This window comes from Idiotropiscis lumnitzeri, chromosome 1 (genome assembly GCF_059441095.1).
Source record: "Idiotropiscis lumnitzeri isolate Australia: NSW breed Sydney's pygmy pipehorse chromosome 1, RoL_Ilum_1.0, whole genome shotgun sequence".
Classification (NCBI taxonomy): domain Eukaryota; kingdom Metazoa; phylum Chordata; class Actinopteri; order Syngnathiformes; family Syngnathidae; genus Idiotropiscis; species Idiotropiscis lumnitzeri.
This window is the reverse complement of record NC_142391.1, coordinates 38,238,846-38,265,450: the sequence shown is the minus strand read 5'-3', so window position 1 is coordinate 38,265,450 and position 26,605 is coordinate 38,238,846. Positions and strand designations below refer to the sequence as shown.

The 26,605-nt window shown below is 42.0% G+C and overlaps 1 protein-coding gene across 1 annotated transcript; it reads right to left on the bottom strand.

Moving 5' to 3' along the window:
* Positions 1–715: 715 nt before the first annotated feature.
* fzd10 (frizzled class receptor 10) lies at positions 716–3,829 on the bottom strand. The gene has a single exon (XM_088299689.1). The coding sequence runs from the start codon at positions 3,151–3,153 to the stop codon at positions 1,402–1,404; it is 1,752 nt and encodes a 583-aa protein (XP_088155815.1). The 5' UTR covers positions 3,154–3,829; the 3' UTR covers positions 716–1,401.
* Between the last annotated feature and the right edge of the window lie 22,776 nt (positions 3,830–26,605).

Here is a 26,605-nt window from a genome sequence, read left to right as displayed (position 1 = left end):
TGTGTTTTTGGGGAATTAATCCTATGACTAAACTTTCCTTATTAATAGAACACACATTTAATATGTTACAGAAACAGTGTGATGAATAATCACTTGGCCACGGCTGTACAATTCAATACAAGAGTTGTAACAAAAATACACCTTTAGAAATACAGTTGAATAACGTTATTATTTTTTTTAGCTTTTAAGAATATATTTAATATTTTATACATTGTAGTTATAACTTGATGTGGTGCAGGACTGCTCCGAATCATAGAGCGGTGTTTGACTAAATAAATAAATACAAAAACAGTCGTCAGTATGATGTAGTGTGTTTCAGCACCACCGCAAACTACAAGCAATAAGCATAGTTGCACGAATAATTTCAGGATGGCACCCGTTAAAACCGAGCCTGATTGTCCCTGGTAAGGCAGAATTTTAAATACAGCTCTTTTTTTTTGTCATTGCAAGCTGTCCCTAGAGTTTCGGCCACTGAGTGTTTAGCACTAATTCAATATTCCGATTCCTTATAGTGTCAGATAATATTGCTTCTTGTTTTACTGACTGATCAACATTTGTAAAAAAATAAAAAAAAAACAATATTTGACATCGGGGCACAGAGTAACTAAACGTTTTGGACTCCTCTATCAGCTGGAAGTTTAACAGTGGCAAATGCTGCAAAAAAAAAATCTGTGTGGGTGCTAAAAGACAATAACAATGCAACTGCAAAGTTGACCAACATTTGAAACTAGAACTTTTTTTTAATAAAATCTGCAGTTTTAGAAATACATACAAATATGTTTTATGCTATAAAACAGCAACGGAAAACTCAATAGCGCGTACGAACAACTTTTCAATGCAGAGTGCTTAATTAATTTACAGCATGGATTTGCCTCACAAAAGGCAGTTAAGAAGATCTGGGCTGCTTTTGAACAGATGTTCTCGCTCCAGTTCAAACATATAACACTGCCTGTTGCCATTTCCATTTAAAAAGCTTCTAAACACAACACTCATCTCGGACCATTTGCCTCCATTGTCTCTGGGGTCCTTTCTTCGTTTGTAATCTTCCACTAAACAGTACAAGTGTCTTTGTGGCGTGGAGGCAAAACATCTATTGCACATTATTCAAATAACCCCATGGCACAGCTCAATTGGTTATTCCACTCATTTTCTCATAATCGAAATAGCACATTTTTTCTCCACCAGGATCCTCAGTAGGATAACAGACGAGAAGTAGTTAGATTTTTTTTCACAAACAAAGGCAGCTCTTGTTGCTCGAAATACAACAACAACAAAAAAAAACACGTTGCATGATATTCAGTGCAGCTTGCATAAATACATCATGGCACTCTTGAATAAAATGTCTCGTGGTAAGGGGTTTCAAAGTGTTTTCTGGGGTCTATACACAGGAAAAGAGCCAGCTCATACACATGTGGGAGGGGGCCGCGTGGGTTCATACTTAGTAGTGTGCCCTTTGAGAGACGGGTGAGGTTTCATGTAAGGCCGGCTGCTGGTGAACACGCTGCTTGCCTTCCTTCTCGTTGTCTTTCGTAGTTTCCTGCTGAATACGTTCTGCCACGACTGCAAGGTCTTGGAGGTCCAGATCCACATGCCACTGGTGATACCCACCACCAGCAGCATGAAAACCTTCACCATGAAGACCTCAACGGCGGGGATGGACGTCGTCAAAAGGCACTCCGACTCCTGTCCACCGTGGTCCTGACACTTGCCCTCCGTAGCCAGCATGCGCCAGTAGTCCATGTTGAGTCGCTCATAGAAGTAGCAGGCGATGACACATGTGGCCGGGACGGTATAAAGCACAGAAAAAACCCCGATGCGAACCATCAACTTCTCCAGCTTGTCTGTGTTCTCCCCTTCCGTTTTCATAATCTTCCTGATGTTAAAGAGAGCCACAAAGCCAGACAGGAGAAAGGAGGTGCCCGTGATAAGATAGCAGGAGAGAGGAATGAGCACAAAGCCAGTGAGCGCTTTTACGTCCATGCTGCCCACATAGCAAACACCTGTCAGCTCATCTCCCGCCACCTTCCTCATCACCAGGATCATGATGGTCTTCACAGCCGGGATGGCCCACGCCGCGAGGTGGAAGTAGCTGCTGTTGGCCTCGATGGCTTCGTGACCCCACTTCTTTCCGGCCGCCAGAAACCATGTGAGGGTCAAGATAACCCACCAGAGGGAGCTTGCCATGCCAAAATAATACAGGATCAGGAACACAATAGTGCAGCCGGTGCTTTCTAGGCCCTCCTGGATGACATATTGGACCCCGTTGTCTCTGTCACAGGCGATTCTGTCAGCTCCCACAAAAAGTCGGACGAGGTAGCCCACAGAGTAAACACAGTAGGACATAGAGAGGAAGATGATGGGTCGCTCTGGGTATTTGAAGCGCTGGGGGTCTATGAGGAAAGTAAGCACGGTGAAAGCGCTGGAGACAAAGCACAGGATGGACCAAATGGCGATCCATACCAAGGAGAATTGCTTGTCTCCTTGACTCCAGTACACATCCACTTTGGGGTAACATTTTGGGGCACACGACTCGCTTTTCTCAACATAGTGGAACTTGCCAGGGTTGCTGCATGTCTTTTTGCTGCTGGTGTCCTTCAGGTGCAGGTCCCCTCCATTCAGAGGACGGTGCAGTCTAAAATCTGGTGGCTGGGTGTGCGAGACTTTGGGAGGCTCGTCCGAGCCGTTGTTGGGCGCCTCCATGCACAGGTAGTTGGGGTCGTTTTTGGTGGGTAGCCGTGCGCAGTCCAGCGAGTCCGGCCAAGGGAAGTTGAACTGTTCCAAAATAGGTGAACACTTCACTTTGACCTGTTCACACATTACTCTGCAAGCGGGGATGGGGTTGGACACTTGCTCGGTGCACATGGGGGCATAAAGCGAACAAAGAAAAAATTTGAGATGGCTGTGACATCCAAACTGGATCAGCGTTGCAAATTCTTGCAGCTTCATGGCTGCTTCTTTTTGGCTGTCGTGGCCCATGAGATTTGGCATGCGTGTCATGTTGTAGCCAATGTCCTTACACAGGGGGATGCTGATTTGTTGACATTTCCCCTCTCCTGGCCAGTCTGGGTCAATGGAGCTAATGGCTGAGCCCTCAGTGATGCACAGCAGCAGCAAAATGAACAGTGTGTGGTTCAGGTTTGCAATTGAACACATCCTTACTTCTTGAGGTGAAAAAAAACGAAAAAACTGTCCATCATTGGTTATCTTACACAGCGGCAAAGTCTTTTATGAAACCAGATCAGAGTGGCTGAATTTACACAGCTTTCTTTTGCAAGACCACATTGCCCAACAAACTTCAATTAAAAAAATAAATCCCACACAGGTCCAAAAATCGAGTTTTGCAGAAGGAACAGTGCGTTGCAGCCCATGCTGTCGGGCGCGCTGTTTGTGATTCAAGAGTTGCAGCATGCGTGTTCACTCAATTTCCATCGCGCGAATCTCCAAAATCCTCAAATGCGTGCAGAAAAAAAATCTCTTTGGCCATGCATTCCAAGAGAAATCACTCGCAAAAGTCGGAATCGTCCATCCTCTCGTTTCAATCGACTTTTCCGTGCAGCGTTGTCTAGCAGCGGCGTGCTTTCCGTCTCAGCGCAAGAAGTTGGAAGAGCCTCACTCTCACTACAAGTAGAGCGCCAACCCCCCCTTTTTTTGTGGTCACAATGACGTCCGACTCAAATAAACATCCTCGGTGATAAAATCACACGTCTGCCGCAAGTAATACTGGATGGCTGCGCTCCTGGGAGGCGGACTGTTGATGCGTTTGGCGGCAGCGCTTGTCTGAGCTGCTCGGAGCCGCCTCGGTCCCGGTCCAACCTGCCAAAGATCCGCCTTCAAAGACAGCCACTTAGCATAAGAAAGATGACACTGACACGCGGATTATTTCCTAATCGTGTGGAACAGCTTGTTCATTACTGCATTTTAAACGGCCCCGCAGCCTCTTCTGCTCGGATGTGCTCGACTACAAACTTCACACACACTACAATGTGGACATTTTAAACAAGAATCCTTAAATATTGCACAATATGCTTACAATACGGACTACGTCGGTGGTGCATGATACCAGAATTTACTACCGCGTTTAACAATCTTGATGAGATAGGGTATGTTCGTGCGCATTATATTACTTATTAGACATTTATACACACGCCGAACATGTACGTAAAAATACGCCGACACATTTGTGACCGTGCAGGATATCCTATAACGATAATTTTGTACATTTACATCAATGGTTTTAATATTTGCATAGTTTTTAATGCTTTAGAAGTTTTCAAAATGTAAAGCAACCTGAGTTGTTATAGATTATTTTATATATACATATTATTTGTAAATAAGTACAGTATTAGGAAAATAGTTCAACCTTATCATATGCAGTTGGGCGTCACAGTACAACCACAATAATTAACTTACTTATTATATCTCTTACAGTGTCAATTAAAAAACAAAATACCTCAGGTTAATCAATACGTATTATATTGGCTCTTTGTTTTTGTTTGTTTTGTGACAGTGCTTTGAATGCAGATATTTTTTTCATACCTGGACACTGATTCTTGCAAATGAATAATGATAAAAATGTCATGCATGCATTCAAAGGTATGATACAAAAGTTTTGTATTTTCATATGTATTTGCCTTGAGAAATTTCCAAGTGAAGCTTCAAAGGTTTAACACGGATATGCTTTTCTTCTCCTGAGATATAAATCAACTTTCTGCAAACATAATCGCTTGATATGATTTCATCATGCAGAAGAACTAATAGAAATAGAGGCGCATTCAATATCAAACCACATTGTGCGTCATAGTACTGATATGTTCAGTGCTGCACAAAACAAGAATTTTCATTTTGTTTTTGCTTGTATCAAAAAACAACATTTATACAAATGTAAGAATGCATTTTGTTTACAAGTTACTCATAGAATTGTATTTGTGGAAAAATGTACAAGATTGTATTTCATTAAAAATGATATCGTTAAACTATAGTTGTGAAGATATCTGTTTAATTTGGCCTATTGTTTTGGAAATTCCACAGTCAGTCAGTTCATGTATTTGTCAGTAAAGGAAGTAATACAACAATGCATGAAACATTTACATTTCTTTTTATACCAGTGACCTGGAGTAAGGACAATGATATAGAATAGGCTTTACTGTCATTTCAGTACTCAACATTGTTCCACTGTGGAATTCAGACCATTGAAAATCATCTGTAAAGCGATCGTTGCAAACCTAACTGCTTGTCTGCTAGAGATGCTTGGAAGTGTCAAATATTCACACAAATATCCTTATTGTGTGTCATGTCAATATTTCCTGATGAATCATTCATTATAATCATTAGAAAAAAAATACTAACAATACTTGTACTGTGATGCTAATTAGGGCATACATGCAGCATTATAACGCAGTCGAATATGATATAAGAATTGATTAGCTGTTTGGGAAAATGGTTAAGTCTATGGGCCAAAGACATACTTTTTTTTTAAGAAAAATGTGGCAATCATTAATTTATGTTTTATTCTGAAATCATTCCACACAATAGCTAGAATATTTAATACATAATGAGTAACGCAGATTTAAGTGTGTCATGACTCAATTCATTTTAGTTCTATGATTTTAGATACTTGTATACATTTATCGTTTTTTTTATTGCTTTTAAAAAGTCTTTGTCGCCTTAAAAGAGCAAATTCTTGTAAACATTTCTGAAGGAGAATTCTTTGTGCAGGTGAGAGGCATGCATGGTGCTCTAATTGGTTGTCAGAGAGAGAGCGATATGTAGAAAGAGAGCAAGACAGAGAGACTCACGATTAAAAAACATCAAGAAAAATACTCTGAACAAAATATTGGGCATACAAACATGAAGTCTGTTTTCTGAATTAGAATGACACTGACGCACACCGGCAGACAAACTCACAATAGTGAATACACACTTCCCTCAGTCCAGTGACTGCGTTAAACGTGCCCCACTGTGCATGCACAAATTACGTGAGCTGAACTTCTCGAGCAAGAATATTAAAGAAATGGATTAAAATTAGTCAGTGGTTAAGTCATTTAAAGAATAACTGACTGGGTTGATTGCCTCTTCAATTTGTTCTTTTGTACAAATGGTTTGTAATAGTAGTTATAGTGGCGTTGTTTCTAGTGTATTACATTTTTTCTACTCTTGTAATGTGTAGTTGTAAAGATGATCCAATAATTAAGAAGAGCACATGTCGTATATTTGCTGATTTCAAAATGGTCTCACAGGCCGGAGGAAATTGCTGCATTTGACGGAAAAGCAGCCCTTCCACTTGGACTTGCCCTTGTCTTCTCGCTAAGCTACTCCTGACCTGACCATATGCACAGGTGTCACTTTGATTGTCATCTAAAATAACATTCGAGGACCAAGTATTAAAAATGAGAAACAACCCTCCATATGAGGCAGTGAGGTTGTGCAACACAGCAAATTATCCCTTAACCATAATATCCATCCAGCTGTTCCATGTACGTACCACTTATCCTATTAACATATAAAACTTTTGACTTTCTGTCAGTGTGAAATTAAACTCAGCATACTTTTTAATGTGAGAATTCTGATATAATTCATTTCTTAGTACACAATACATTCTGCAGGAGAACCAGATTGATGTAGTTTAAATTTTTGTTTCAAGATAAATTTCAAATCTGCATTGAACTATGACTGACCTTAATAAGCAAGGGCAACACACTCGGGAGCAAAAGAAAGGCAGATCATGTCTAGTCTCAACTATTTCGGTAATTCAAGTCCAGTTTGTGTCCTGCAACAGATCAGGGTAGAGCTTCAGCCCCCCGCCACCCACAAAAAAAGGGCTTGTTTTGAGAATGAAATGAAATTGCTGACTTTTATCGCCCTGTTAAAGCAAAATTCCTGTTGGGGGTGCAACTCCCTAAGAACAGATGTAAAATAAATAGTACATATCATCACTTTGATGAGCCCTATAAAGAGGCGGTTTTATGTCAGACTGCTCGTGCAGGGCCATGCTGGAGTGTCAGACCTTGGGTAGTATACGCCTTCTGCTTTGTGCATGTTTATGAGAGATCCTCCAGAGCTCACTCACGTTACCTTGTAAAAAGGTTTGCAGCCTCAAGATTTATCCTTGGCATTCATTGCCTATGAAATACTGATCACATGTAGCAGCAATGCTTTAAGTGCCTTTTTACAAGAGTACCTAAAGTGCTTTGAGAAGCATTTCAGCAATGTGCCGGTGCAAGATGAGAAACCTGGCACCAGTGTGCCTAAATGGTTTAAGCACAATGTTTCTTACTGGTGGCGTTTCAGCTGTTCAGGCTCAGCGCGTGGAGCAACATGTACTGGGTGTGAAAACAATACATGCTCCCTCTAGCACGTGTTTAGCACGGATTGCTCTCATCCAGTTGTTGGTGTTAAGCACTTCACTGAATCTCAATCTGAAAAATACATTTACAGCCAATAAGCTGAGGCGAGCCTGCCGTCTGTACCGACGGAAGGTCTGGCGATCCGTCACTGATGGACGGCTGCTTTGCTGACAAATGATGGGAGGCTTCAAAAAACTGACGGTCACGGGAATCGTTTCGACCCGGGGCAGTACCGACGGACCTTCTCAGTCCGTCACTGACAGACTGTTTCGCTTGCTGCACGTGTGAAGATACACCGGGGTTGCTATGGGCTCATCTTATGGCTTCTATTAAACATTCCTAGAGCCTCGCTCCTCAATTTACAGGCTAGCACCTCCTACCAGATTTTGCATCGAGGAGACAGGAGATGACAAAGGAGCGAGGCGGGAGGAGGGAAAAATGTTTATAGCTTACTCGATGAGCCAATGGTAACCGTCACGTCGGCACGGGGGGGGTTGCACCTGTATGCAGCTGTAAATACGAAGAAGTCCGCGCCTCAAACACCAACATTCTATCACTTGACATGAAGTACAGAACATTCTAATTCCTTCTTTTTAAATTTTGTTAATAACAGGAGGTGATAACTGGCCAAGCAGGTACTCGTTTAAGTCTAATTAATGTTTGTGAAAGATGCCGTCATGTCGTTGATGTGTCACAAATGCACGACCTGCATGTCAGAAATGTTACTCCCCCCATAAATCTCCTCATTATGCTTTAGGTTTCAATTTGGGTTTAATTAAAGTCATTTATACTTTGCAGATGCGCTGGCACTTGTATTACCTTCCTCTGGTTGCCATGACTACTAAAATCTACAATCTTTGTTTGAGTTGAATATTTTGCACAGGTGAATTTATTTGCATATAAACTTTTATGGTTTTGGTTTTCTGTTAAATCTTGATTAAATGTTCATTTTGAGAATATTTTGTAAACACTTACTTCAGGTTTGGGTCACATAGGCCCGGTGTAGAGTCAGACAGAGAGAGAGAAAGATCGCTGAAGAGTGTAGAGTTTTAAGTCGTGTGATGGACTTTTATTATCTTTGTTTTATCTACTACTGAGTTACAATGCTAGAGCTTTCACGTAGAGCTGATGTGTAGAGGTAGAACAAAAGTACTTTCATGTGTCAAACAATAGGTAATGAAATGTGTTCCTGGGGCTAGGGAAGTCCTTGTACTCATCATCTGGCTTTCAGGCAAGTGGACATGACAAGAAATCTATCCATCCATCTGTCATTGTTATCACTGCTCTGGTAAAAATGGAATTGGAAGGATAACATTGTCATACAAATGTTTTCTTTGCTATGATGAATAATCTTGGCAGTTTTTTTTCTTTCATTTCTCATTCTGTATGACCGTTGTGCTGGTCATGATGATGATGATGGCTTTGAAAATATAGACAGAAACAGCATGATTCAAGGTTGCCTGTTCAGACTTTCGCTCATGTAGCCTACAACGGTCGCTTTCATGATTTGTCTTTTTATTATTGTTCTGTCTTGGACCTGATTTTACAAAAACAACCCCCCCGCCCTCTCCGATAGAATATTTGTGGTACGTGTGACACAATGCTTGCATGCACTCCCACATGCACACAAGCACAGCACATGCACATCAGAAACTTTATTTCATCTTTGCAAGCACAACAGAACGAGAAGGGGGAAACGTAGTGCAGCTCCATCTCTAAGAAATCAGTAAATGTGAGATAATTCTGTAACTAATAAAGTGGAAGGGGGTGGGATTTGATGGGAGAAGCTGAAAAGATATTTTATTTTTTTGTGTGTGGGATTTGCAATCTGTGATTCTATGGAGCTTGCTCGCTCCCCTGCTGCTAGGCCCCGGCTGGAAGCTGGCCCCCCTCTGGCTAATGTTATGGAGAATCGGAGGAATTTTATGGCTGTCTTTTCCCTCCGACCCTTTTTTCTTTTGTTCCCCTTTGAAGAATGACTTTAGACATTTTATTTACATATTTAGCCACGGATGAAAGAAATGAAGGGTGAGCAAGCAAAGCTCCTCAGGTTTTTAAGGGAATTTGATTAATACTGTAAAAGGAGCTGATACATTTTGTTCACGTCTTGAATTAGATTGATATTCAAAGAGTCCACTGTGATTGTGACGATTTTAAAAGTGAGCCATCATGCTTTTTGAAGACAACACATCTGTTTATGTCATCCCTGTACACAATAAGATTGATCATGCTTCCTTTAGCCTCGTCCCCCCCGTTCCAGCATGTGAGGTATGTTATGAGAGAAATAGGTGACATTTTGGACTTGTTTAGTATTGTTGGCGGCATTGAAAGGCCGTGTTGATTAAATGTACGGGTGGGGTAGGGCTCTAATCTTCTTAACCAAGGCCCTCCTCTTCTCTTTCAGAGTGCACAATGAGAAGAAACAACACACTCAGCTGGAGGTGAGACTATTTGTTCATATGTCCCGCACATTGTCCAAAGATCCTGTTCTGCCTCCTCATCGCACACATTCAGCATTTAGCTCAGGGATGATCCCCTTTATCAACATAATCTGTTATTTTTTCTCGCCTACTGCCACTCAACTATATACTAGATTGAGAAGTGTTTGTTTTTCATTCAGAATTTGGTTTTAACCCAGATTTGCTCATTGGAAAATTTTAAATTATTTCGCATTAGGCCATAAAAATATTTTTGTCTGCGACTTGTGTCTGAAGTGTAATCTTTAATAGGAGCTCCAGTTTTAGTAAAGGATCAGATGTTTTTAGGAAATGCATGCGTCAAGTGATTAAATATTAAGGAGGCCTGTCTACATCAAAGCCTTCAGTATTCCCCCTCATGTGTTTTAAATAGTTCAATAAAGTAACATATTAATGAGGGCTAATTTGTCTCACTCCCCCCCCCCTCTCTCTCTGCTTTGTTTCACAAGGTTACATCACAGCCATCAATGGAAGGTTCAACCTTTGACCTGATTCTTTGTGCCTTGTCCTTAATAAGAGGAAGTGACAGAGTTATTGTAACCTTGTAAGTGTTTATAGATTAGTGTAATTATGGTGACGGTGGGCCACGGTAGGGTTGAGAGGCTGCTTGCCAAGAAAGCCCGTTTCAATGGGTTTTTGTTTGTTATGAAGCCCAAGTTGGTCTACGGTGAGCCTGCTTTGAAACACTCTTTCATGGGATTGTCATTTAAAGAGAAGGATGAAGAGAAGAGGGTGTGCAGGGAGGGGCGATTGTTGAATTTGACAACTTATGATTGGAAAAAAATGCTTGAAATGCTCATCAGTCTCAGAGAAGATGTTGGGTGACTTTTACTTGCGAGTCACGCAACACGAGAGTGACTAGTTGCCTTTACACATGAACCAGGAGGAAAAAAGTCATAGAGGATGAAAGATTTTTAGTGTCTGCTTCGGTGAAAGACATTGATGGCAATATTATTACCCAAGGTCCTTGTGGGGGTACTTGAGTTTGAATTGTTAATCAGGAAGGCCTTCACTGGTCTAATCCCTCTTTGAGTGGCCGGCCGGAATCAGCGCGTCAGGGGAGACTCCCCACTGCTTCTGGCTCTGGAGGCGCCATTGAATAGCATGGCCCTCCTGTCCCATTCCCACAGTCCCCTCACACTGTGCGGTGGAGCCATGCATGTCTGCACACACACATGTTCACGCACACAAACACACACACATATCCTGCTCTGTCCAAATTAGATTAGACCCTTCCCTCTCTCCACAGCAAGGCGCTGGTCTTTTCTCTGCCCTGGTCATTTATCCTTCCCTTTTGTCTCCGCTTTCGAAAAGAGAAACAAATTCCTAAACACCTTCTCTGTTATGAATTCACTGGTTTGGAAGAGGATGAAGCAAGGGCGTCTTTAGTGGGCCTTAGGTGATGCTATAATATCATCATTCCTTTGGTGTGTCACATCTAATGATGTGCGGATGAGAGAAGTCGGGTGGGAAGGAGGGTGACAACTGTGCCTGCATTGAGAACAGCGCCAGCTGTGCGTCATGTCAACCTGTTAGCACACATCACCACTGAGCTGCTTCAGACAGCAGCGTTGAGGATCTCTTTTTTTGTGCACCCGGGCTCACACTGCCCCAACGGTTTGCTCTGATCGGCTGGAGATCAGCGCCGGTCCCGTACTAGTTGTTGTTTTGATACCTCCTACCTTTCTGAAATGGACACTGGCACATATGGACAAAATCAAGGCTTCAACTGAAGGGGTCTTTTGTATAAAAGCCCTGGTGGAAGAACCCCCTCCACCCCCCCTCCCCAATGCTTCTATGCGCAGCCAAGCTATCCCAAAAGCAGCAAATTGAGATCAAAGTAAAATTAAAGCTGACTCGTTCAAAGCGAGATAAAAATGTGTGAGCCTGCAGCAATATTTTCTCTATTGATTTCCTCCTATGCTTGCGCTCGGTGGGACTGTGCTGGCTGTGCTGTGCTGAGCGTCAGTGCGGAGACTCCGAGGCTGCTGCAGGGAAGGAGGAAATGGCTATCAATACAGACAGAAAAAACATTGCCATAATCAACAGGAACCGACTGCTTTGCCAGAGCAGCAACTGAGATCCAAGTAATCCGGTCGTTTTTCATCGATATCAAGTGGTGTGGAAAAACACGGCGAGCTTGGACTGGAAATCATGGGAATGAGCATTGGGACGGTATTGTTTTGTGATTCTTGTGTAGGTTTGTCATTGTGTTCACAGGTGAATGGGAGTCGTTTTTAAGGAACCACAAGAGCAGCACACCTCTTTGATATTTATTTACATTATTCAGAGTGCTTTGTGCACAGATGTTTTGCTGATTTGCTTTTATGCTACACGAAGCAGGCATAGATCACTATTCTCATTGCCTCACAGCAGATAATCAGCATATTAGGTAGTAGAGAAAGGTGCCCCAGATGAGTGCTCAACACAAAAGCAAATCAAATTGGCTTCATTGAAGTCAAACTTCGACACGAAAGTTGTCAACAAGGTATGAAGGGATGAGTAAAGGTGCAGTTGCAGCATTCAACGTCCTCAGAGGGACTGACTTTGTCACACTGAAACCTGAACATGTTTAAAGACAAGATAGAAGAGAGAATGTCTGCAGACCACGAGAGTTTGTCACACTGATGTAATTTTCCTTATTCGGGAGCTCTGCACATTCTTGCACATCACTCTTCATCCACAGAAGAACAATGAAGCCGAGTTGTCAGACAGCTGAACAGAATTCTCAAACGTCTGTCAGCCGACACTGGGGGCTACAACAACTGACAAAAATGAACTTTCTTTGTTTTGCTCTTCCAGAATAGATTTCAGGTCGCAATTGCATATCCGTCCTGCTCTCCTCACCTTGCCGTTGTGAGGTGTCACACTTGGGTGAGCTGAAGGGAACCTGAATCACGAGGAGGGAAAAAAGTCTTTAATCTGTTTCAGATATTGTTTCATTGCTGTAAGCGGTCTTACCTCATCTAGGAGGCTTCTTCTTCAGACAGGGGGACTGTATCTGCAGGCGTTCCTCGGGCTCAAATATCAAAACGGCACTAAATACCTTGTCATTGTCATTCCTCACAACACAAGTGCATCAGTGACATTACAGAATGATCAATCATGCGACTGCTTATCTTGAAAATATATCAAAAGTATTGTTGAGTAAAAATATGAAGTCAAATAGGTGTCATATTCGAGGACGCTGGAAAAAAAGTAACGCTCTGCACAGAATTTTCGGGGAAAAACATTTTGCTTACACAAATGGAAGTTCTTGTCAAAGCAAAGCGACAGCTGTTGGTAACCCAGTTACAGAATGTGCCGGTGTTCTTTTTTCCCTCTCACGCTTTTATTGCAAGTGCGATGGCTGTTTGACTTCTTTTGCATGTGGTGAGTGATCAAGACGTGTCCCAGACACAGATACCCAACTTAATACCTAGTGATTTCACGTTGTGATCAAATGAGGAACCTTTAACATGCTGAAAAAAAGGAAGCCACATAGACAGCCCAAACTTGTCCCAAACTGAGCTGTTTCACATGCAACTTCATTACAGACTGTTTGATGTGTGCTTGAATTTAGTCTCCAAACTAAACTGGATGGAATCATTGGGGAATGGCACTTTTTTCGTCTTATCAAGTAACTCATGAAATGACTGCCTTTGTCTGTATCTTCATGTGTGGGTTGCACCATGATGCAGTCGCACAATGTTGGGTATTTTAAATATCTCAATATGGGCCAGTTTATGCAAAACAATTTTCAAATACAAAAAAAAAAAAATCCGTGCTTTGTCATTTTACTGCATGTGGAGCCTAAAAATGCACGTTGGAAAATGGGTCTCAAAGTGGATGTTTTTGAAGAGTCGTTTGATTTGTTTAAATGGTATTCACATAGTTGAAAAGATTTAAGCTCTGATGCAGCAGGACAAGCCAAGTGTGCTGTGTTTCTTTAAAAAAGACACTAACTACTCTACTGACCTGGCATACTACTGTATTGCTATACTAATCAGGGATGTTTTTGATAATGTTGTCATCTGCTTTCCAAAAATACAAAGAAAAAAAAATGAGAAAGTCTTTGTTTTTGGTGGTATGCCCGAACGGTAACGGTATTTTGGAGCGTAATCATGCAAACCTTTAAAAAAACAGGTAAAAAAAATAGTTTTTTGAAAAAGTACTGTGTCGTGCTGGTATGATGTCATGCTCTCATCATAGTTTCCACGTCCGGCCCGTTTATGGAATCAAGGATCAATTTGAGATTAGTTTCGAACCTTCTGGTGGAGAGGCGAAATGAAACGTACATCTTGGTGACAATATTCTTCTTGTCAATGCCCCGCCTGCTCTCATGTTGCTTCACAGAATACATTATACACAAAAAGACTATATTTGATCCCAGTAAATGGAGTAAAATTGAGAGTCAAATATTCAGCGTAAAATTTACTCTGTATATTTTAAGTGCGTGGACTCACCCGAGCGGCCATGTTCAGACCAGAAGGATTGTTCAGCAACATGAAAGAGAATCACCAAAAGGTGTGAATGGAAGTGTCCTCAACCTGAAATACCATCTTATATGTCAAAACCACCGAGGGAGGAATGGTGAAAGCGAACACTCAAAGCAGTGAAATATAGAGAGAGGTGCTTTGGTTGTCTGTGCAGGCCGGAGGAATCCTACATAGTTGTGACAGCACTTCCTATTTATAATTTTAACATTGGGTCAGCTCCCGAGGAGATCCAGGGTCAGTGGAATTGGTGTTGACTTTCACTCCTGCTTACCTGCTTGAACTACAGAGATATGTCAGTTCTCACCCTGTTTAGACAGCACCACACAGATGTCAACAGCTTCTGACACCCAAAACATTCCTGATGACATCCTCCTCCCTTTGGTCTTCCTCTGCAGGCAAATGGAAAAGGCATAGATCATCCTGACATCTCAGCATCTGTAAGAGATGAAACACATACGCCAGCTGCCATTTCAGACTGAACTTGAACCACCTACGCCTTCATTACTGTATTGTGACCACAACAACTTCAGCTTTGTGCAACTGTGATGACACAAAGTCTTCGGGCCCTATTTTCTGTGCTTAGGACAAGTATAGTGCCAAGCAGTCTAATTGGAGACTACCTTGAACCCATGATCGTGCGTCCGTGTGTAAAGCACACCTACATCCGCATAGTTGTGCTGCACGGTCAGAGGGTTGCTATTAAAATACTTTCAAGATGTTAATGATTATAATTCATTCAATGAATTGATTTCTAAAAGTTCTTCCCACGCTGTTGTCATATTTATGAATGAAATACGATGATATCCAGTACACATGCCTGTGGGCTGCCGAATCTATTTGCATGTGCCTCGATCATCCATTATCTGACCCAGTCCTCAGAAGGGTTCTGGGGTCGCTGGATCCTATTCCAGTTGTCTTGGTGCGCAGTCCACTCTGAACTTGTTGCTAACAACCATCCGCCCGCACACTTACTCCAACGGACAATTTAGAATGTCCGATCAACCTGCCATGCATGTTTTTGGGATGTGGAAGGAAACCGGAGTACCCGGAGGAAACGCACGCAGGCATGGGGAAAACATGCAAACTCCACACAGAAAAGCCGGAACCGGAATCAAACCCACGACCTCTCCACTGTGAGACCATTGTGCTAACCGGTGGTCTACCGTGCCTCCATCAAATACACCAAAATCGTGTTACACCACCTTTGCTACTATTTAGACCTGCTTTTAGGAGTTTTTTCAACTTCTTCTCACCAAATTTGCAGGAGCCTGCCGAAACAGCAAATTCCTTGACCGCACAGTATGGTTCAAAAACACACTAAACTAGACTTGCCCCGTCACGAAAATGGATATGTGACTGTTTTTACGTTGAGCACAGTCTACTTTCTGTGACCAGGTGTCAGGTGCACTGAGGGCGCAGCAGCTCAGTGAGGCGCATCGTGGTCCCAAACAGGCTGGACTAGACTTGCCCTGGAAACAAAATGAAGACGCTTTTAAGCCGGTTGTATTTGTTAAAGGGGACATTTATGACTTTTTTAGGCAAACAATTGTGTGTTTGGTGTGCCTGCCCACCCTTCAAGTGGGAAATTAAACAACTAAGCACATCTTTTAGCTGCGTTTTCCCGATAATGTCTTCATCCGTTCTGTAATTCCATCCCTCTATTACAAGGCAGTGGGACTAATTAACATAATCACAACCTCAACATCAAAGCCCTTTTTCCATTGTACCGGTTCTACCTCGAAACAGCCTGGTTCCAGCCTGTGCGGTCAGTTTTCCGTTAGAATTTTTAGAGGCTGTGTGAATCCAGTGGAACTGTTCTGCAGAACCTCCTCCAACCTGATTCTAGAATGCAGGCCAAGGCGGGCATATTCCTCATTAAAAGTAGGTTTCGGATTTTCTGATTAAAAAATATATATACGGAGCTAGTTAGTGAAAAATGGACCATCACGGCTAGATAATTCCTTGAATTATTTTGAGATATAGATTTTTTTTTTGGTTGTGTTCAATTAAAAAAACTACAGTTTATCTCTCCAATTTATGTCGCAACTGATTTGACTCGATATTTTTTCCAAAGTATCTTGGGACTTGCTTGTGACGTACACATATTTGACTTGCTCTGTACTAAAACAAGCAGTCTGTCACGGCTAACACTTGTTGCCGAACAAGAGGACAGGGCAAATGCAAGCAGTCACACTCCAGTGAGATCCAGCCCACTGGTTGTCAATCTAATGAAAGTCAAGCTCGCTATTTCCCCAGCAGGATAGGGTATTTTGTCAAAAGCATTTCCAGACAAGTTAACTCTTTTAAATCATGAAAAAAATGCACAACACTGTTTTTCTCCTTTAAAGCATGTATTTTACTTTTAACAATATCTTGTTGGTCTCTTTCCATTCATTACAGCCTGATCATTCTGGAAGGGGGGTTCCCCATCTGCGGTCCCTTCTCAAGGTTTCTCATTTTCACCCCGGTGAGCTTTTTTGAGTTTTTCCTTGCCCTCCGGATGGCTTAAGATCAAGAGATGTTAATACTATTTTTCAAAAAAATGTGACTTGACTTGACACTGAAAACAGACTGAAAAGTTATAGCTAGGTTATAGTGCCGATTGTTGCTGTGGCATTCATGTAATAGCCATTATTCATTTCATTTTAAAAGAAATATATTTTTAAAGTGTTTCCAGTGCTAAAAAAGTGCAACAAAGTGGAAAGTCTCGGCTTTAATTACATTTGAATCAAGATTTATTCCCAGAGACGTTCTGATGCTTTGAAGTATTCACATGTAGGGGCGCCGCTAGGGATTTTGGGCCCCATGAAGAGAAATCTTACTGGGCTCCCCTCGGCCGACAGAAAATTTTGATCCTGTGTTACATAAAACTATTCATATTATTATATGTTTTATCCGATTCCAATATTTGTGAAAACAATATGATAGTTACTTGGAAGCATGAGCACTGAAAATATAATGAAATTCATGTACAAGTTGTTGCTCTTTACCTTTTTTTTTATCACATGAACCACTATTCCATCTTGCCTATGAAAGAACTGGGCGACATATTGTCGAACATTGGCTTCTTTCTCCTGCCTAAGTTTCTTTGCGTTCCGTTTTTAGCTACCGGACTGCAAGGGCATCTTTCCGTCTACGCCATCACTCACTATCTGATAACGTGAAAAGCTGGAGCAGGTGGACTGAACCATTTTAAATAAATGGAGAAGGGCAGGACTAGAGATAGTTTCCGAAACAAATACACTTACTGTTGCCACCAATGCATTGGAAATGAAATATATAGAGAATTGTATGTTTATTACTGAGTGTCATATTTATAATAATTATAATTTTATTCGGGAAGGGCCGCTGTCGATCATAGGGCCCTAGAATCCATCTCCTTTTCCCCCCCTTTTTGGCGCCCCTGTTCACATGTGGTCGCGGTAGCGCTACAGGATAAATGGAGCTTCTATATTAACGTGCTCATGCAGCTTAAATGCATGATTTGTGTGGTGCCAATTATTTCATCTCTCCCTACTGGCATGTAATAAGTCAAAACATTAAAATGATTAATCAAGAGCTCATTAACTACCAAGGGACGTACTTCAATTGGTGGGGCAAACAATAAATGGCATCCTGTTTATTTGAAGTGATTATCCTGGGTTTGTTCCCATCTGCCTCGTGGGAGGAAGTGGAGTCCCTTGTACAGATGCTGTTTGTCAGAAGTCAGAATGGTGCGGCAGCAACGAGCCAACATGCACCGGCGGTGATTCAAGCAAACTGAAATAGAACAATAGATCCTCCAAGCCCGTATCGCATTTCACAGGGAACACTGTCTAGTTTGTTTCATTTTTTTTCCATAGGCATGAAAGGCAAATCATTCTTCTATAGCATAAAGATCCGTGCATAGTTGTGATATTTTAGTTATATATAGTCTCTTTGGAGTCTGTTAGACAATAAAGATGTTGGTGCATAGCCTCAATCTGAAGGATTTATGATGCCAATGAAATCCTTTAATTCCAGACTGAATTTTAATGTGTAGATGTACAGTACATTTATTTTCCGCTGCGGAATCTAATCTAACCATTATTCCTGTCCCCAAAAAGTCACCAGCCGTCCACCTGAATGACTACCGTCCTGTTGCTCTCACACCAGTCATTATGAAGTGCTTCGAGAGGCTGGTTCTCCAGCACATCAGGGACTGCCTTCCTCCCACTCTGGACCCCTACCAGTTTGCATACCGGGCTAACAGATCCACTGAGGACGCCATCGACACTGCTCTGCATGTTGTGCTGGGCCACCTGGAACGACAGCAGAGCTATGCAAGGATGCTCTTTGTGGACTACAGCTCGGCATTCAACACGATCATCCCAGACATCCTCGTCGCCAAACTGGACACTCTCGGCCTCCCTGCCCTCACACGCATCTGGATTAAGGACTTTCTGACCAACAGACCCCAGACTGTGTTGCTCGGCCCCTACACGTCCTCCACCCTCATGCTGAGCACCGGTTCCCCCCAAGGATGCGTGCTGAGCCCTCTCCTGTACGCCCTCTACACCTACGACTGCAGCCCGGCCCACGGCAACAACACCATCGTCAAGTTTGCTGACGACACGACAGTGGTCGGTCTGATCTCGGAAGGTGACGAGACAGCCTACAGAGAGGAGGTAAAGAGACTGACAACTTGGTGCAAGGACAACAGACTGCACCTTAACTCTGCTAAAACAAAGGAGATTGTCGTCGACTTCAGGAGGAACAAGACGCTGCCGCCCGCCCTCTGCATCGAAGGCGTGTGTGTGGAGAGGGTCCACACGTTCAAGTTCCTGGGAGTACAGATCTCCGATGACCTTTCTTGGAGTCACAACACCACAGCAGTGGTAAAGAAGGTCCGCCAACGTCTGCACTTCCTGAGAGTCCTCAGGAAATTCAACCTGGACAGGAAGCTGCTGCTGGCCTTCTACCACTCGTCCATCGAGAGCCTGCTGACGTACTGTGTCTCCACCTGGTACAGCGGCTGCACTGAGGCGGACAGAGTGAGGCTCCAGAGGACAGTCAAAACAGCGCAAAGGATTATTGGCTGCCCTCTCCCCTCACTGTCGGACATCTACACCGCCCGGTGCCTCAGAAGGGCTCTCAACATCGTCAATGACAATACCCACCCAAACTCACACCTGTTCGACCTGTTGCCCTCTGGCAGGCGCTACAGATGCATCAAATCAAGGACCAATAGACTGAGAAACAGTTTCTTTCCGAGAGCCATCTCCATACTGAACTCTCACACACACACGAGACCACCCTAACCTCGCAAAACAGCATTGTGATGTGTTTCTATATGCCCTATTCAGTACTGAATTCCATTGCACTGTCTTCTTTATTTATCTAATTTATATATTTGTCTGTATTATTGTTGTATTGCACTGGAGAGGGGAGCCCTCTAATCTCGTTGCACACTTGAGTACAATGACAATAAAGGGATTTCTATTCTATTTCTTTCTAAATGTATGCTGTCGGTCCACTATAATATCCTGTGTTTTGAGCATTAGATTTTTATAGACATGATTGAATTCAAGCCAATTTGCAAATGTCATTAAATGGGACTCGTAAATTATGCAACGACGGGACTGTCATTGTTTTGTTTTTTGTTTTTTGGTCACTTTGATAGTTTAGTTTATGATCCCAGATGTTGGCAGAGGGGCGCAATCTGACACAAAAGACAATTGCAGCTGTGACCGCTCTGTTGTGTCATCTACTGCTGAAAAAATGATGAAGGATTATATAAACGATTCCACGTGAGTTTGTGGCAACCTTTTCCACTTTTTCTCAACTAAAACAAGTTTTAAGATTACGACTGTCAACTATGAGCGTAATCGTCATTTACATCAATGGAAAAGTCAAGACAATTGTGCTTTTGGTAATAACACAGGGCTCCAGATTCACTTTTTCTTTTTACTAGGAGCACAGTGGCACCTAACCTTGAATTTTTGGCACAAAAGAGAGAATTCAAATTAATTTGCAAAGGAAATGTTCACATTTCCACTCATTTTAATTAAATGGATGGAAGTGTGTCATCAACAAAAATGTTTAAAAATTAAAATAAATCTCCTAATTTATTGGTCACATGTGCAGGTTGAGGAAGAAAAAATCACCTGCACTACCTCAAATTTTAGGGCCAAAAGGCCATCACCTAGGGGCAGTCTGAAGACATCTCACATGTATACAACCGAATTAAAAATGCAATTGAGCTTTTACAAAAAGAAAAATAACTCGCAGGTTCTGAGCAAGGCCCAGTTGGCAACTGCACTACCAAGCCACATTATCTAATAGATTTTTTTTTATTTCACATGTAGTTGTGGCTGGAAAAGCAAAGCAGGGAGAGCCTCTGTGAACAGCTACATTCTGTGAATAGGGTGCCATTTCTCATGGTATTTTACCACTTTAAATTGGTTACTAATTTGTAAAAATAACAGACGGAATGGGGAGAGACCAATAGCATCAATATGTGAAAAAATCAGAAATTGATCATACATTTCCGCTAGACAGTGGTGTTTTACAAAGTATCAGCATTTAGCACAACTTGTTCAACAGTGTTTGGAAAATGGTGTGAAGATGACACCAACAAATCAGTACACAATATAGTACAATATAAATGCCTCGAGGAGATAAATCTGAATCGTAATACGTAACAAAATGTAATAATATCCTTTCATACTACAGCCAGCAGCATCAATTAACGATGGGCAGTTTTACCTTAAGGCAGAATATTTGGTACAGTGCCATGACAAACAATTTGCCCTCTTCTCAAATCAGTGGGGTTTTTTCGCACTTTCCTCACTTTCATATGTAAGAGCATTAAACAAATGTAAATATCAGAGAAAAAGAAACCAAGTACACCTAACATGCAGTTTTTTTTAAACAGTGCTTCTATTTATTGAGGGGGGAAAGAAATCTAAGACGACTGGCGATGTGTGAAAAATTTCCCACTAAACCTTAAAACTCATTGCGCCACCTTCGAAAGCAACAACTGAAATTAAGTGTTTTCTTTCATTGTCTTTCACATCTCGAATGGGAAACATGATGTTGTCCCAGTCTTCCTGGCAGAAATGCTTTAGTTCAGCAACATTGGATGATTATCGAGCATGAAGCCATTTTAAGGTCATACCAAAGCATTTCAATCAAATTGCTGGTGTGTTTCTGATCGTTGTCCTACTGCAGATCCCAAATTTTCCTCACCTTGAGGTCACAAACTGATGGCCGAACATTCTCTTTCAGGATTTTCATCCAAAGAGCCGAATTTATGATCAATCACAGGAAGTCATCAAGTCATCACACATCTTCCAACTTTAGTCTCATCAGTCTGTTGAATATTCTCCCAAAAGTCTTGGAAATCATTCAGGTTTTTTTTTTGTTTTTTGTTTTTTTGCCTTGGAACTCTGCCATGGATTTAATCTTTGCTTGTCTCTTCCTTGTTGAGTCTTGATCACTGACCTTATTTTTGTAGGCAGGCTTTTCACCACAATTCCATGTTTTCCCAATATGTGGATCATGTCTCTCACTGAGATTTGCTGAAGTCCAAAAGTCCAACCTTTAGGGATGACTTTGTAATCCTTTCTGGATTGATAGATGCCAATGACTTTATTTCCCATCTTATCTTGAATTTCTCCAAAATGTAGCTTTTTTTTTCTTTTTTTGACGCAAATTCTACTTCAGTGATTTCTTGTTTGAACCGGTCTGGAGTTCATCAGGCTTGTGTGCGGTCAATGAAATTAAACTCAGCAGTCCAAAAAATGTCACTAGGTGCAATTAATTCATGATTTCACAAAGACATGACTTCAGACAGGGCCAGCGAGCTTTCAAACAACCCCGCCCCATTAATAAAATCACCATCACCAACTGTGTTTTATGTTAACTTCCTTTACATGATATTTGTATTTGTTGGATGATTTTAGAAAAATATTAAGAATTTTAGAAGAGGGCAAATACTTTATTTACAGCCCTGTATATCATTATACTATGCAAGTGGTCATTATGGTATGTCAGTGTCTGACGTTATATCCATATTGCATGAAGTAATTTGGAAAAAAAAAAGTTCTCATGTCTGTCTATTTACTTTTTCCTTCTATTTCTGACTATTGACTGTATAATAATTACCTCGGATGCAAAACATTGTACTTATCAAGGACATCAGCAATGTTTTTTGTTTAATTTTGAGCTTTTGAGGTTGGACCGCGGAAGTTCCTAGTGGGCTATTCCTACTATCCTGCAATCTGGAACGGATACGAGGATGATTATGAATATGTTTCTGTCTCTGAAAATGTTAAAAACTAAATCAGAAGTTGTTCTTTTACCAAGCCAAGCAGTTTGACTCAGGAGGATTTTTTTTCTTAATGTTTGAAATGATGTCATGATATTTCAAAATTCAAAAGGTAACTAAACTAGTTGATATGAAGAGGTTAGAAAGGGAATATCACAAAATGAGACCGCAATGGGTAGTGATGCAGGGAGATTTTTTTGTCTTTGTTAAATTCAGTGGTAGTTTACATCATGTTGGTATGATGTCATTCTATTTATATACACTAGCTGATGCTGCCATTGGGAATGCGCCAAATCAGCCCACAGAGTAAAAACAAGTCCAATAATGGTTTTACATCCTAAACTTCGCCGAGGCAAATGGCAATGAACTTTACATTGAATGGAAACATGATTGTAGCCCTCGGTTGCCCATCACATTCTGACCTGGCATCTGCTTGTGAACTCTGCACCTATTTATGTCTCCACTGTATTGTGGTTGTATAAATGATATGACATAGATGGATCTGCTCTGTGTGCCTCGGGAGGAAGCAATATAAAAGCCTGTTGTGGTGAGATGGCGAGATGGCCCCGGCAGCTTCTTACCACCGATCGACAGTGAAAGAGTAGAGGGAGCCAGAGGCGGCAGTGGGAGTAGAGCTTCTCTGTAATTACAACATGGTCCTAAAAAGCAAATACCAAGCCCTAGCAACCTCAGCCCGGAGACAGAGAGAAAAGGGGGTATAGTGCAGAGGAGGGGTTGAAAAAAAAAATAGGCAAAGAGAGTTAAGAAGCGCCACAGAGAGCGACCCTGGAATGACCCCGGCTCTCCAACAATCGTCCCCTGCCAGCTGGAGCCAGGGTTAGGGGCGAGAGCGAGGGGCCGGGCGGGATCCCCTCCGATTTATGACTGACTATAAGGCCCCTGAAAGAAACCCAATCACCCAGGATTCCTGCGCAGCATGACTCTGGCTGGAGAGAATAGATAGCCCAGGAGAGTGTGGGACTGGGGGCTTGTGCAGCCGAGCCAATGGTCCATATACAGGCACTGACACAGAGGGAGACCGCTGAGGGGAGGGCCGGTGGGCATTGGCTCCATTATGTACAGCTCTCCGCATTGAGCATGATATCATTACACTGTGCCGACATCAGATGACTGCCCAAACTCATCGTCTGAACTCCCTTTGTCAAACATATTTCACAACCTGGAATTACATGCACCCGGCTAATTGCTCTATCTGTCTAATTAGTAGAAATGTAATGGTTATTACATTTCAACCTGCTATCAGTGTCGAGTGGGAAAAAGAGAGGCTGGCTGAGAGCAGGGCATGAAAAGAAAGGGAGAAGGCAGCTGTCTTTTAAAGCGGGGTAAGCCGCGCTCCGAGCTACCCCGCTGATCCATTAGCATATCTGAATGATCCTGTTCCTGCACAGCCACCACCACGCTGCAAGGTGGCACATCTGAAGAAGGCGCCCTTTGAATGCGCTTGCAAGCTGGGGAAACTCTTATTTTTCAACCCGTTTGAAAAGCCGCAGACAACTTGATATTTGAAAAGCCAACAAAAATAAAAGTGTGAGGAAAAGGGAACGAAAGTTTCATATTTTGAGGAGGACAGAGTTTTACAAGCTATTTGAAGCTGGATGCTTAATAATTCACTTGATGCTACGAGCGGCAGTAAGGCAGAATGGGAAAAATACTCATGCACAACAGGCGTGTTCATCACCATTGCATTGTCAAAGGAAAGTGTTTGACAACCTCCGGATCAGCAAGCAGAATTCAGCTTTTATTACAGACACATTTCATAGCAAAGTTCAGTCAAATAAGATAATGCTTTAATGATCCTCGGAGGGAAAATTCACAGCAGATCGTTTGAAAAATAAAAAAACTGGAAGAGGCAACGTAACATTCGTAAAACAACCTTTCGAACAATGAAGTGGCATGAGAGTAATGAGTTGTTGTGGCACACACTGCTGTTGTACAATTCGACGGCGGCGAGCCCTAAGGATCGCTTGGTTGCATGTAAATAATGAAGTCGTAAAAAATAACGAAAGTGCAAATATGCTGCGTTGACTCTTTGCAAAGAAAGGTGTTCAACTTGTAAACAATTAAGACTCTTCGTTTTTAAAAGGGGTTTGCCCTGCTCCCTTGCTTTTATGTGGCACACCCATTTCTATGTATCATATCGTATTTGCAAGTAACACTGAACTAACGCTTTTGCATTTTGATCCTCCTTCTATTTGGTAAATGTGTCAGAGCTTAGTCTTTCCCCCCTTTTTTTTTTGATCAGCCTTGAAGTTGGTCTCCCTTCAGCCACAAAGCGGGCTTCTATTGACTGGTTCCAGGCAGCGTATTGATGGTTCCATAATTTGGGCACAGGAACACAAAAAGGCAAACCCCCGCTGGGCTCAGCACGACAGCCCAGTCAGCAGGGAGGCTTGCATTTATTAGCCTGGGAGAGCAGCTCCTGCAGAATTAAAGCATATTCACCCACCCATTGATCTCTGTCATGAAAACAATACTCGCCTCCATCTTTGGCAGCGTGCTAGGCACTGCACGCTCGGAGGTAATTCGGGGGCCACAGACAACAGGATGGCTGATACCACAAACTCCAAGTTTACTATTTCAACCTAAGAGGAACAGGAGAATAAAATACATACCCCACACTATATTATAGGACGGATATGGATGGCTAGAAAGTGGATATGATGGCTCTCGCGTTTGTGCGCTTCTGGGGATCATAAATTATGGCAGCTACATTTATTGTGTTACTGTGGTATCAAATCAATTTGCAGTATGGGTGTCATCCTGCCTGTCTTTTCATAGCTGTCTAATGGGTCAGGGCTCGGCCCCATGCGGCTCACTAAACTCCCCTTCTACTTTTGGCTTTGACCTTATAGTCATATGAAAGCTGCATTGCACGGTTACATGGCTTCTGGCTCGAAAAGGGATCTTGGTCAAGGCCAGGGAAACATACCGGATACAGGCGAGGAGGAATCTTAATCGCTACTAATCCACTGATAATGGTCTTCATCACCTCCCAAAAATGTGATGTGGAGTAGTCACAATGCGAGAGAATGGCTGCGTGATTTGTAGCATATGGCATATGAAGACAATGAGACCTATGATTACTGCTTCCTTTAGATCAGTGGTCCCAACTTGGTGTGGTCCATAAATTTTGCAGACGGGAAACTGCAGGGTCGGGATTGGGAGGGTGGTGTTGGCTGACTAATAGAATACTACAACAAACGCTCATCCACTATTTTTGTGTATCTTAAGGTGGCCACTCATGTAACACAACAGACGCCACAGAACAACTATGAACGATTGGGGGATTTTGTTGATATTACAATAAATTGAAGCCACCTTTTTATTTAACTATATTTTTTTATAAAGAAAAAACACTCAAATTGTGCAGAGCAGGCCTTGTATGTGTGCTGTGTTTTAACCATTTTGCTAGCTTGTGGAATTACTATTAGCGGAATGAGACGGAGACAATTATCGTCTTGACATGTGTCAAGAGTTTATCATCGATGGATGTAATGGAGAGAAGCTGGTCACTTTTCAAGTTTTTTTATTTTCTTTCATGTGTGGCCTGCCGTGGACCCATCCAAAGAGGCCTGACTGCTTTAGATGATCTGTAATCTGAAGTTTTGGGATGTCTAAAAATGGTTTGAATTCTAGATTACTCTGAATATTAACATATATTTTTCCAGATTTGAACTCAAAATTGTGCAGCTTTTTCATTTTTACAGTTCCACTGAGTCTGTGTATTGTGACTCACAACAAATACTATCGCCATTGCAGGGAAATGGTATCTTAAAATGTCATTGATTGTGGATAATAATGTACACACCGGAACAAAACTTTGTATTGCTTTTGGAAAATAAAAATCTATCTTTTTTTAAGGCTCTTGCTCAGCTGTTTACGCAAGGCTGGGAATACACAGCTGTCATAATTCACCAAACCAGAATAGGCTAAAATGTATCATCAACAACAGTTAGGACGTGACAGCTTTTTGTGCAAAGAGCCAATTCCGTCATG

Coding starts and splice junctions, on each gene's coding strand:
- fzd10 (XM_088299689.1), bottom strand. CDS start 3,153: ATGTGTTCAATTGCAAACCTGAACCACACACTGTTCATTTTGCTGCTG.